A 12,827-nucleotide genomic window follows, 5' to 3' on the forward strand; every position below is an offset into this window, starting at 1 on the left:
GGAAAAACTTCTTCATCCACCCATGCACAAGGTTCCTAGATGAGTGGACACAAGATAATTAAAGGCAGCTCAGTAAAACTGGAAGCAGGGAGGCAACTCCTCATGAGACTGCTCACAGCCGTCAAAGGGACACCTCTGCAAAGCCTTTGATCACTCTCAGATCACAGAATTATTTAGGTTGGAAAAGACCTCTAAGATGCTCTGTTGTATTTTAGAGGGACACTCAACTTTCAAAATTCAATTTATTGTGTCCCCTCCTTGTTCACTTCAGCCAGACACCAACACTGACAAATAAGACTCAGTGCCTCCACACCTCCACATTAAATGCTCTTGTAAGACAAAGCACTTCATTTTGAGTGAAGCCCTCCCGCACAGCCCTTGCAAAGAGGTGAGCAGTGCCAGTCACCAGTGATTTGGTGAAGACTGAGGAGTCAGTCAGCACCAGTGGTTCAGACAGTGATGGTTAAAGACCAGGGAGTCCAGCCTTCCGTCAGCCCAACAGGTCCTGCTGTTCCCTTGAAATGCAGCTTGCCCCTTTCTGCATAAGGCTGAGTGAGTTCAGAGACCAAAGGGTAGCCAGGGCATCTTTTCCAGCACTCTGGACAGCTGCAGGGAGCAGATGGATTACCTCTGAAGATTGCAGCATGGAAAAGACCCTGTACCTTAGTGTCATGGGAGAAGGACTTTGCTGCCCATCATGGATTGTCACAGAGAAGCCCCAATAATAATAACCAATCTTTTAGAAATGAGCATTTTCTCAGCTGTAGAAAGTGAAATGATAAATTCTGCAACCTACAGCCCAGCTGAAACACTCCAAAGATGATACAGGTAGATGTGATTGATGAATGGATGAAACTGGTGGGGAAGGGAGAGGGAAGGCAGGGTGACACAGAGGACATCAGAAAGCAGCACTGTTACTAGCTTGAGGTCACAAATTGAATAAATTCAGAAGGTGATTTGTAAAACCAGGCAGGGATGAGAAACAGCACCCTTAGCAATAGGAAGGCAGAAAAGGTTTGGTGGCCCATGTGAACAGAGAGGAGGAGGAGGTGGAAGAAAGGTTTTAAAATCACAGAATCATGGAATGGTTTGGGTTGGAAGGGACCTGAAAGACCATCTAGTTCCAAACCCCCTACCATGGTAAGAGACACCTTCCACTAGACCAGTTTGCTCAAAAATACAGTAATTTTCTTCAGGTTGGTGGGGATATCCATTAAAGGAGAAAATGTGATTAAAAATTGGAATTGCAGGCTAATTAGAAGAAAAAAAGAGATTAAGCTAAGATTAGGGTTCACAATTTAACATAAAATTGTGCCCTCAGTTCTGCTTTCTTCTCAAGCATAATTTTCTCCAGATAGCCAATGCTTTAATTAATATAAAATCACTGCTTTGCACTTCTACAGACTCTGCCAAGCACTAGCTCAGCACTGGCTGGGTTTGCAGTGCCCTGAAAGTGTTTAATCCAAGAATTTACCACCTCCTTCCAAAGAGGATTTAGGGCCCCTTCGACCCTCTCATTGGCCTTTCAGGTGTTCTTCACAGAACAACAGAAAGGTTTGGGCTGCAAGGGATGTTAAAGCTCAATTAGTTCCAATTCCCTGCCATGGGCAGGGACACCTTCCAGTAGACCACATTTTTCAGGTTTGGTTTAGGGAGAAAACAAAAACTGTAGGCAGCTGAAAAAAAGTGTAATTAACATTGGTAAATACACACCATCTACCCTCCCTCCAGGTCTCCTTGGGATTTGGTCTCTGCTCCCTGAGCCAGAACAAGGTGGACATGAGCAAGGCACAGCACGGACCCTCTGCTCAACGATATTTTAGACAGAAAAATAAAAGAAAACTTGCACCATCCACATGACTTCACAGTCCATCTTTGCATTTGAACACTTGTAGCTCATGCCAGACTGGTCTGAGGTCAGCAGCCACCTAAAGGGAGTCAGACAGTGCCAGCCCAGCTGTCCCCACAGCAGGCAGGAAAGTGGCACCTCTAAGCAACACAAGCCTCATTTCATTTGGACAGCATTCCTGTCACTTAACTGTGCTTCTGATTGAGAAAACAAGATCAAGGAGGTAGTATTAGTCTTCAGCATTTATTTATCATTGGAAAAAGAACCCTTTGAGCAAGCAAAGATCACAAGCACGTCACAATCAATTGGCGGTACATTAATATGTGTGTGTGTGTCTGTGTGTGTACGTGTGTGAGACTTTCATCAGAATACCAACAATGAAAAAGCACCACAAGGAGGTGTGCTTAACATGTTTACAAGAGACAATTTGTGATATGCAACCAAACCCAGGCCACAAAATATTAATTAGACACTTCCTATCTGCCTCCAAGAGGCAAGAGTTTGTGGAAATGAAGAAGCAGGTGATTGGTGTGCGAAGCAGTCAGGAAACAGGAGCTCAGTCAGCAATTAGCACCATTTTGCAGAAAGGAGTAACAGTACAATACAGTGAAAATGTGGAAGCAAGCAATAGCACAGGAACTCTCACAGGGTAAAAAGCAAAACACTTTTTTTTTTTTTTCCTTTTTACAAGAAAAGTAAAACATATTACAAATCAGCAGAGGAACAGAATCAGCATTGTGGTAGCTGGAAACACAGAACAGCAGAGCACTGTTTCCCAGTGGGATTGGCAAGTTCAGAGCCCAAGATGAATTTGAAATGGCAGAGATTTGGTCTCCTTTCTGATAAACCTGAGTGGATTGGATGGGCATAGAGTCTGTGGAAGGTACAGCAATGCAGGATTTCACCCTGAGGCTTGCCTCTGCTGTAGTTCCTGGTATTCAATGCAGTGCCAGCCCGTGTGCTTGGATATGTGTGTGTGCTTGGATGCATGCTGCAGACATGGTGCACATGGAGCACAAGCCAGGATTTCTATCCCTGTTCTGTTGATGTGAGAGGAAGATACCCAGGCCTTACCAGTCTCCCAGGCTCTTTCTGCACAGAAAACCTTTCAAGGACCATTCATCCCACCCAAAGACAGGTGTCAAAAATAGGCAACTCAATGGCCCTTGGAAAGTTCCTTCACTAGAGAGGGAATTAAAATCACTGGCTAACACTTCATACCTAGCTTTGTAGTGACCTCATGGAATGGCTTGAGTTGGAAGAGACCTTAAAAGTCTTCCAGTGCCAAGCCCCCTGCCACCAAAAATCTTCATGTATTATGGAAACATAAAGCTATATTCTGACCACTCACCGTGTATGTCTCAAACACTGTGATGGATGCTCTTCGTTAAGAAGAAACCATCCCAAGCTGGATGATCAGCAGTTCATCCAGAGCCATGGAGATGCTTGGATTAGGTGGTCTGAGCATCTTAGTGATGTTCCTTGGGAAAAATTTACTTCACCTTGAAGTCAAGGGCTAAATTCTCATCAAATTCCAGGTGAAATGGTGGCAAGTGTGGTGTATCTTTAAATGTGAAGCTCAGGGATGAAAAATAATAGGAAGAACTGTTTTGCATGGTCTGTCCTGGTGTAAGATTGGTCTGTTGAGCTATTTGAACTGTCTGGTGCCTTCCTGATGTGTTCTGCCTGCTGTGACACATCATCTTCACAGCTTATGCTACATCCTGTAGGAAAGGACGTTACTGGGGAGTGTGAAGATGCATGAAGCATCTCAAAAGCCAAGGAATCACACCAAGTCTTGGGAGCTCATCTTCTCTGGCTAGTTGTCCCTTATGTGGCAGGTAGGAAGAGCTGTGAGCAGCACGCTTCTCTGCCAGCTCAACACAAGCCTTTTGCTGAGCTGCTCTGGAGGCAGAGCTGAGCAGTGCTGCAGGGGCTTCTGAGCACTCAGAAAAGCAATGATCAGTATGGACAGGTCAGCATCTCCATGAGGCATGCACATAAAAAAAAAAATAGCACTACATTCACAAAGATTTCCACAGTTTTACTTCCTGGAGGATTTTCCCTGGTTTCCTCCTAAACAGTGGAGGTTTAAATATATATATATATTTCTATATATGAATATATATTTTCCACATACACAACCTGACTAGCTCATAGCACACAGTTCTAACACAGCTAAGCTTGGAATTACACCACTGAATTCAGAACACTACATTTACTGATACTCAAAGGTTTAGGCTGTTAGCGCAAGGCAAACAGGACACATCACATGATACACTGAACTTGGCATTTATTCATTACTAAGGCCAGCAAATGTCACTATCTGTATATCACAGAGCTTTCCTCCTCATTGGAAACTTTCACTCAACCTTGTAGCCCACCACTCACTTATGTGTCCAAAACACCCAATTCTAATGGGATGAAAATCCCAAAACAGGACTCCTCACCCTCCCAACCCCTCCATTTTTCTGCTAGATAATTTCACATCTCTAAAATACCCCTAGCAGTAAGACTTTCCTTATTCCACCACCTCTATAGCAACACACCACCTCCCTACTCTACTTCCCATCTCTGTCTTCATGCTTCCCAATTGTCATTGGAAGTTTCAAGCTGGACTTCATAGTAGGAGAGAAAATTTGGAGCTGCAAAAATAAGTGACAAGAACCCTGCATCTTAACTTGCAGCCACTCTGCTGTGGGAGAGTTCAACAGCTCCTTTTGGTGGGATAAAGATCAATCCTTTTGTATTTAGCACCCAATCCAGAAGTCAGGCACATAAATTTGGATTGGGACCACAGCTCTCCCACTGATCCAGTGTCCCAGATTTTGTGGCATGCAATGCCATTGTGCTGGGCCAGTTCACACTCGCTGACAAATGGTCCTGCTGTGTTTAGGGCTTCCAAACTGGTCCTGGGGATTTCCTAGAGTAAGAGCACAGTAAATACAATTGAAACCCTGAGATCTTGTCTGGAGGGAGTCTAGGGATCCCAGCAACTTTTTTATGGCCCTCTTGAGATGCCCATGAGCCAACATGAACACAAACAGCTGGAAGAATAAACACAACGGGGGCTGGCAGCTCTAGCCAACCTTGGTGACACATTTCTTTCTACCCCTTGGAAGGTCACATCTGCAAACTAAACCCCTTTCTGAAACCTAGCTCTGCCTATTGGCATCCCAGAAGTGAAGAAAGCAGACCAAGATTTGAAACAAAACAGGAATAATTAACAAGATCCATAACTTAGGGGAAACAATAGGGAAGAACAACCTGCTGATAACCTAGCCTAACCTGCTATGTGCTTGGAAAGTTTTCACTGCTCACTGCACCTTCCCTTACAATTTATTTTTTTAAAATCAAGGACTTCAAGTGCTGTTGATGAGTGAAGTTGCCTTGATGCAGCTAGATGTACTCCCAGCTACCCTTGGGGAGGATTTGGCCCATTGCTTCCATGGGATCTCCTTTCCTATTGCTTCTTGGAGCAGAATTCCCATCAGTGTCACCAGGGGAAATCGTTCTTGGCCACACCATTGACTTTGGTGGATTTACAGCATACCCATGGCACCATGAATGAACTGATCCTCTCTGCCTCCAAACCCCTTTAGCTGCTGACACCAGTGGGACAGTGGGAGATGACACGACAATGGTCAATCCCAAAGGGCCTCATGGGATGAGAGCACAGCCCCTTCATGGCTCAGTGGGCACTTCCATGCTGTCAAAGCACTGAAGAACCAAGGAAAGGGACAAGCTGTTGGATGTAATCACTCTTGATCCATCACCTTCATCTCTTAGGACCCTGCTTGTGCATCCTCACATCCCTCACTCTGTGCAGAGCCGTGTTGTGCAGGCAAAGCAGAACAACCTGACCTCAGAAACAAGGATTTCCTAATCCTCCTTGGAAATAAAACAGAAAAGCTTCTAATACAATCAGAACAAAAAGCAGATTAGAAGCCTCTAATTAATTTTGTGGCCTTTATTTAATCAAAGGGAATTAAAAAAAAAAAAAAAAAGGAAGGAAGGAAGAAAGAAAAGGGAAAAAAATGAGAAAGAAAGGAAAGTGCAGTGACATTTACTCTTTTGCCTCAGCCAGTTTATTGTTCATCTCTTTACTTTTCTCCTTATCCTCTGGTTTTGCAGTGTTGGAGGTCTCGGCGCTCTTTTTCTTGGCAGCCCGGCCAGATGCAATCTGCTTGTCTTTGGCCTTTTTCAGAGGTTTATGGCTTGTTGTGGTCTTTTTTGGTTTGGAAGGCTTTATGCTAGGCTTTTCCACCTGCATGGAGAGCGACAGGCAAAACGACAACACAGAGATGGAGAAAGAGAGGGAGAGAGGAGAGACACAAGGAAAAGTGGAAAACAGGATTTAGATCTGAAACAGCACAAATGTTACTTATCTGCTCATCTCTGCCCTGCCACAAAGGCAGGGGAGCAGCTGAGCTTATGCTGAGTTGTAAATGGCCAGCTCCTTCCAGGATGCCCTGAAGTCAGTGCCCCTGGAGCCAGCAGAGCCCATTGTATCCAGATCAGGACAGAGCAGGGGGAATAGGAGAGGGAATATCATCAGTCATTTTATCAATTTCTGCATCTTTCTCTGACTTCAGGAAGGGTTTTGCAAACCCACAGAGGATTGTCTCTGTCTGGACTGGAAGCAGAGAAATGATGTTCAGGACAAAGAAGTTGCTCTAAGTCTTTCTTTCAGAAGGGGACTCCTCTGTTTGTTTGTCCTTAACAGATTCCCAAAATGGAGAAAAATTACTTTGGGATACCTGAGGTGCAGAACACCAATTGGCACATGAGAAAATTCCACAACAATGTCTTGTTTCTACACCCCCAAAATAGGAAGGACAGTCAGAAAAATTAAGGGAGGACAGAAGCTTTCCTCTCCTACATGCTCGCCTTGCAATGCCTCTCAGTCCTCACAGATCTAAGCACTCATCAACAACTTATGGTTCTCCATTTAAAACTTCATAGACTGACTCCTTTTATATGCAGATCCTCTGGTCCTAGAAAACAAGGCTGGGAGACATTTCAACTCAGGTCCTTCTCAACACATGTTCTTGATCTGATCAAAGCCAGAAGTGCACGCTGTCAAAATCTGTGGAATGATCTGAATTTGTGACAGGCATCTGGCTCCTGGCATAAAATGTAATGTGGAGTTCCTAAAATTTTGAATGGAGGAAGAAAAAGCTTCCTGGATAACCATGTAGGAAATGGCAACAGAAAAACCTCTTTATCTTGGCCCTAGCCTCACTACTTTAGTTTCACATAGGGAACTACTGTCTCCAAAGTGCCTCAAGCTGGAGCCCATAGAATTATAGAACAGTTTGGGCTGGAAGAGTCCTTAAAGAACACCTCATTCCCTACTCCCTGCATGGGCTGGGACATCTTCTACTAGACCTGGTTGCTCCAAGCTCCCTCAAATTTGGCACTGGACAATTCCAGGCATGGGGCAGCCTGTGTCAGGGTCTCACCATCCTCACAGCCAACAATTTCTTCCCAATATCCCTTCTAACCCTGCCCTCTGGCAGTGGGAAACCATTCCCCCTTGTCCTGTCACTCCAGGCCCTTGTCCAAAGCCCTCTCCAGCTCTCCTGGAGCCCTGTTAGGCACTGACAGGGCTCTGAAGTCTCACCAGAGCCTTCTCTTCTCCAGGATAACATCCTCAACTCTCCCAGCCTGTCTCTGTAACAGAGGTGCTCCATCTCTTGGAGCATCTCCATGGCCTCTTCTGGACTCAGATCCATGTCCTTCCCGTGCCAAGGACCCCAGAGCTGGAGGCAGCACTGCAGGTGGGGGTGTCACAGAGCAGAGGGGCAGAGTGGAACAGCAGGGCAGAATCCCCTCCCTGACCTCCCTGCCCACACTGTGGGATCAGCCCAGGAGCCTGCTGCTTTCCGGGCTGGCAGCACACATGGCCGGGACACATTCAGTGTTTTATTCACCACCAGCTCCAAGCTGGATCCCGAGATGCACCTGATGGTTGGAATGAGGATACCACACAAGGGGAGTGACAGCAAGCAGTGTGAGCCCAGCCTCACTGTGCTGGACGTGTCCCACCAGGAGCAGGGATGGGTCCCTTGTGCTGTTTCTCACCTTTGGAGGTTCTTTGTAGGGTTCGCTGTAGAGGGTGCGTATCCTTCTGCGTTCCAGGTATTTGTTATCAGCTGGAGAAGGCTTGCTGGTTTCCCCCTTGAACTGAGCACTGTAACTGGTTTCATGGGTCATTTTCTCGTCTGGTGGCTTGTACTGGGGCTTTGCTTTTATCGCTTTCACGGGCTTGACATCTATCCAGGGTCTGAACTCATTTCTGAAGATCGAAAAGGAAAAGGGTTCAGGAATTAAACCATCAGGAGAGCAATGATAACATGGGAATGGAGTCCTGCAATGCACAACCCAGTCTTTGTGGAAAGCATTTTGCCTCCATCCAATCAGATTTACATAGAAACTGTACCCAACAATTCATTTTTTACCTCATCCAAAACCTATTGACACATTATGATAAATTAAAATGAAACATGGTCTGTTAAAATCAGCCAGTTCTGGACATCCTTTAGCCATGCCTGTAAGTAGAGACTGGTGTGATTCCACCTACATTGCACCTATTATATAGAAGAGTTTTGTTAATTCCATACTAGCAGATAAATAATTAGGACAAACAGATAACTAATTAACACAATACCAACTAAGATGTAAACTCAAGCAGAGAAGGGAATGCAGTTTATCAGATATATTGTGAGCTTTCCTTTATTAATTGATAGTGGATTCCTGAATTACAGGGCAAAAATAACACCATCTTTCATTTCTTTTGGACAGAGCTGCAACTTCTGGTAGGAAAAGCCCCAAACAGTTGAAATTGTGGCTCAGTGTCTTCTGGACACATTCTGCTTCCCATCCACAGTGACCTCCTCTTGCTTTTTGCAGTTTTTCCAAATACAACACCAGCAGGTTTGAAACAAACCATTTCAATTTCTCTCTAAAACTCACCATTCACCTGAGAATGGGGAAGGAGAAACCCTAAAGGGGTTGCTAACTTGGGGGGTTGTGCTCAGACATAGGCCAAGACAGTGTTTAGATCCTTAAAACTCCAATGTAAGCCAGGATCTATCCTACCAGTGCTGATAAAAGCCCTCTGCAAAAGGGTGAACTTTCCTTGGAAATCATGGAATTGCAGAATGGTTTGAGTTGGCCAGGACCTTAAAGTTCATCTCATTCCAACCCCTTCGCATGGGCAGAGACATCTTCCAGTAGACCAGGTTGCTCCAAGCTCTTGTCTCAATTTCAGGACTTCCAAGGCATTAAGCCTCTTAAGTTACAGACCCTGGCCCTCCTGCCTGTTCCCCTTAACCATTTTTGGGTTGCATTATTCATTTTCAGCCTGAATTACTGGGTGTCCTGGTTTAAAAGACAAATGTCTGCCTAGGAATAGGGGAACCTTCCTGGAATGAAAAATATGATCCCTCTCCTTACTATTATAACTTTGAAATTATAGAGTTTTCATGCAAAAATAAGGGAAAAGGAATAACAGTTCTTTACTAAAATAGATACATATATTTATACACACACACACACATTTATAAAAATATAAAACAAGGCAGACAAATATCAATGACAGCAGCAACACCAACAAAACAGACCCACCCCAAGGCAAGAAACCACCACACTGCTTCTCCCTCTCCCCCAGAACCATTCCAATGATTTGCCAAGGCCCTGGCTACATCTTGAGGTCCATTCACCATCTCTATGACATGAAATGGAGGAGAATTCCCTAAAGAAAAAAAAAAAAAGAAAATCTAACCCCCAAACGCTAGGGAAATGAACTCTGTGTAAGGGGACTGTGTAATCCCTTCCTGTAATACTTTTGAACATCTTAATCAGCTTCCACCAAATTTGTCAAACGAGAACGGGGATATTCGGTTTTACTTCTATGAAGATAAGCAGCTGTATTGAGCCCAGAGGATCAGGAAAGCTTAAGTTTGGACATGTGCATGTCATCAGAGGATGCTCAGGCAGGGATGCTGGGCTGGAAAAGGTCATCTGTTGTCCTGGCAGAGGACAGAAAACCACGACTTGTCCCAACCCAGCTGTGCCTTGCCTGCTCTGCCGTCTCTTGCTGCAAGGAAGGCAATGCCCTTCCAAGAGTTTTACCAGAGAATACCAGCTGGAGCTCTAGTTGTCCAGGAGGCAGAGCAGAGGGTGAGGGAAGACTGGCACCACCTTTCCCTTTGTCCTTTGAACCACATGTTCAGCTGCAGAGCACCATCTTGGCAGATGTGTGTGTGTGTGTGTGTGTGTGTGTGTGTGTGTGTGTGCGTGTGTGTGTGTCGCTGGCATTTTCGGGCGTCTGTGTGTTCTGGGGGCAGTCCATGACATTTACCAATTTTGGTATCTATTTGTTATTTTTGCCTGTTGCAGCTTGTTAGCAAACTTAATTTTTCAGTTATCTACTCATCTATGTTCCTTATTGGTGGAAAGGGATTGTTAGAACCTATAAAGGAGACAGCTCATTCCAGAGTGTTCTCCTTTAAATTGGACCAAACGAAGACAGAATGACAAACTCAAAGCTCATCCTAAACTCTTCAGAAGGGGTTTCTTCCTAGGATACACTTTTGTTCCAAAGTAGACTATATATTTTCAATATGTAGAAATAAATAAAACAGTGGACTAATTCTCTCTGCCCACCTATCTCTCAGATTTCTTCCTTAGAGACTTCAAAAGCCATTAGCTATTTTCTACTGTATTTGTGGCAGAAGTGGAAATTTCAGAGGTGAAAATCACAATAGCTTTCCTCAAGATCAGTAAATGGGCACGTTACTGATCCAAATGATGTTCTGCAGCTGAGGGAAAGACGTAAAATTCATATTTCTCACTCATTCTCAGGACAGCTGAACAACCAGCCCCCATGGATCACAGCAAGACCAAGCAGAGGTTGCATCTACAGAACCAGAGACAAAGGGAAAACGCTGTTGTGTTGTGGATGTAGGGAGTGGATTTTAAAGGTGGAACACAAACAAGGATTTATTCATTCTGCTGCTTATAGGATGTTGGCTTATATAGAAGTGAGCTCTGAAGCAACGTGTATTTGTTGCCATAGTGCCTGGCAACTCCATTAGCAGATGTATTATGCAAACATAAACATGCAGGAAATGACAGGCATTCCCCCCAAACCCCTGTGATCTCTGAAAAGGCACAGAAAAGTGTTGTCCTCCCTGTGGGCTGTCAGGGAATGCATTTCTGCAATAGAGCTCTGCTCTTAATGCAACAACCAGTCTCATCTGATGGTAAAAAAATGAGACTGCTTGTCTCCATCCTTGCTCTGAAATAGCTCAGCCACAGCCTCTGGAAATGGAGGATAGAAGACAATCAGTCTAGAAATACCACACCTTGTTGACAAATAAATTCTAAATACCAGTATGCCTCATGGATTCAGGGCACATCTAGAAACAGTGGGTTGCCCAGAGAAGCTGTGACTGCCCCATCCCGTGGAAGAATTCAAAACCAGGTTGGATGGGGCTTGGAGCAACCTGGTTTAGTGGGATGGATCAACCACTCCTCGTTGTTACCACACACACAGAATCAGAGTGGTTTGATTTGAAAGGGACTTTCAAGATCATGTCATTCCAGCTGCCCTGCCACAGGTAGGGACTAGATCACTGAAACATCCAGTGTGTCCAGTTCTCCATATCTGCCATCCAGAGCTGCAGAGACAGCAGGAGGAAGAGAGAATCTCTGACCATTTACTGCAGCTACAGCTGGGGCAACAGGCTGGTCTCCAAGTCTATTGTGATATTCAGGCAACACGTAAACCTTAAATAAGTGTTACCGAATAGATACAGGCTATCCTCTGCTGATTGCATCACCACACAGAAACTCAATATGGTTAATGAGAACTAATTCCTAAATCTCTCCACCTCTACCACAGATAAGTGAGAGAAAACAACCTATTGGGAAGAGCCCTTGGAATATGCCAGCTCCTGAATCCAACCCAACAATTACTTTAGTTGCATTAGTTGCAATGGGCCAGAATTGCAGCCAAGAGGGTACTAGCAACCTTGCAACCTGGATCACCATGTTTGAGTGCCATAGTGGTGCCTGGACCTTTGAAGAATTCTGCACACCAAACTAGCTCTCAAAGGATTCAAGGAACGTGCTGGAACCCATCCTAAAAGAGGTTGATCTCACAGCTCACTTAAACCTTTGCTTAAGCAGCAAGTATGGACCATGGGCCAGCTCCAGTCTGGATGTAACCAACAGGCACAGCTTAGCCCAGCTCTGAAATTCTTCATCCAAGGGATTTTCAGTGCTCTTTTTTTTTGCTGAGGAAGATTTTAAGAACTGCTCTCTTTGCATGAAATGGAGGGTTGAACTGAAATAGCAGCAAATTACATGTCTACTAATTTTCTGCCTAGTTCTGGTCCCAGCCTTACAAAGAATAATTACAGGGAACTCAGTGCTGACCTGAAATGGAACTTAAATAAAACTCAGTGACAAAGAGTATTATCAGGCATCAGGTGACCTTTTGTAAACCATGATCAACAGGAAAATTTCCCAGTGAGAGTAAAGAGAGTTTACCTATCTACAGACCTGATGAGAACAGAGGTCTGTACAGGACAGGGCAGATGCATTCCAAACACAAAGGCAGCAGATCTTGTCAGATAACAGTAGCCTGGGGAGGTGGTGGCCTGATCCATATCCATTAAAGCCAAGCCTGGTCTCCACATGTATCAGTGAACACCACACTGCTCCTGCATGAGGCTTCATCCACCCTGGTGGTTCTAATTGGATTTTCCCTTTGACTGATGATTGCTGAAGGTGGTGGCAGGATGAAGGTGACCTGAGCACCCTCTTTCAGCCCAGCCAGGGCACACTGGGGTTGAAATGAGCTCCCAGCTGGCTCTGGAGATGCTTGTCAAGTCCTGTGTAGGCACAGATTGCCTGTATCTACCGATGCCAAAAGGAAAGACAGAAGGGGGAAGGAAGGACAGAA

The 12,827-nt window shown here is 44.8% G+C and overlaps 1 protein-coding gene across 1 annotated transcript in view; it reads right to left on the minus strand.

Annotated features, from left to right (window-relative positions):
• The window catches only part of MAP6 (microtubule associated protein 6), a 43,469-nt gene that overhangs the window by 7,149 nt on the left and 23,493 nt on the right, over window positions 1-12,827 (minus strand). The window contains exons 2-3 of the mRNA XM_033051244.2: window positions 7,937-8,150; window positions 5,920-6,116 (exon numbers count right to left, since the gene is read on the minus strand). Coding sequence (XP_032907135.1) covers window positions 5,920-6,116; window positions 7,937-8,150 — 411 coding nt within the window. The remainder of the gene's footprint in view (window positions 1-5,919; window positions 6,117-7,936; window positions 8,151-12,827) is intronic.

The sequence above is a fragment of the Catharus ustulatus genome, chromosome 2, assembly GCF_009819885.2.
Source record: "Catharus ustulatus isolate bCatUst1 chromosome 2, bCatUst1.pri.v2, whole genome shotgun sequence".
NCBI lineage: Eukaryota > Metazoa > Chordata > Aves > Passeriformes > Turdidae > Catharus > Catharus ustulatus.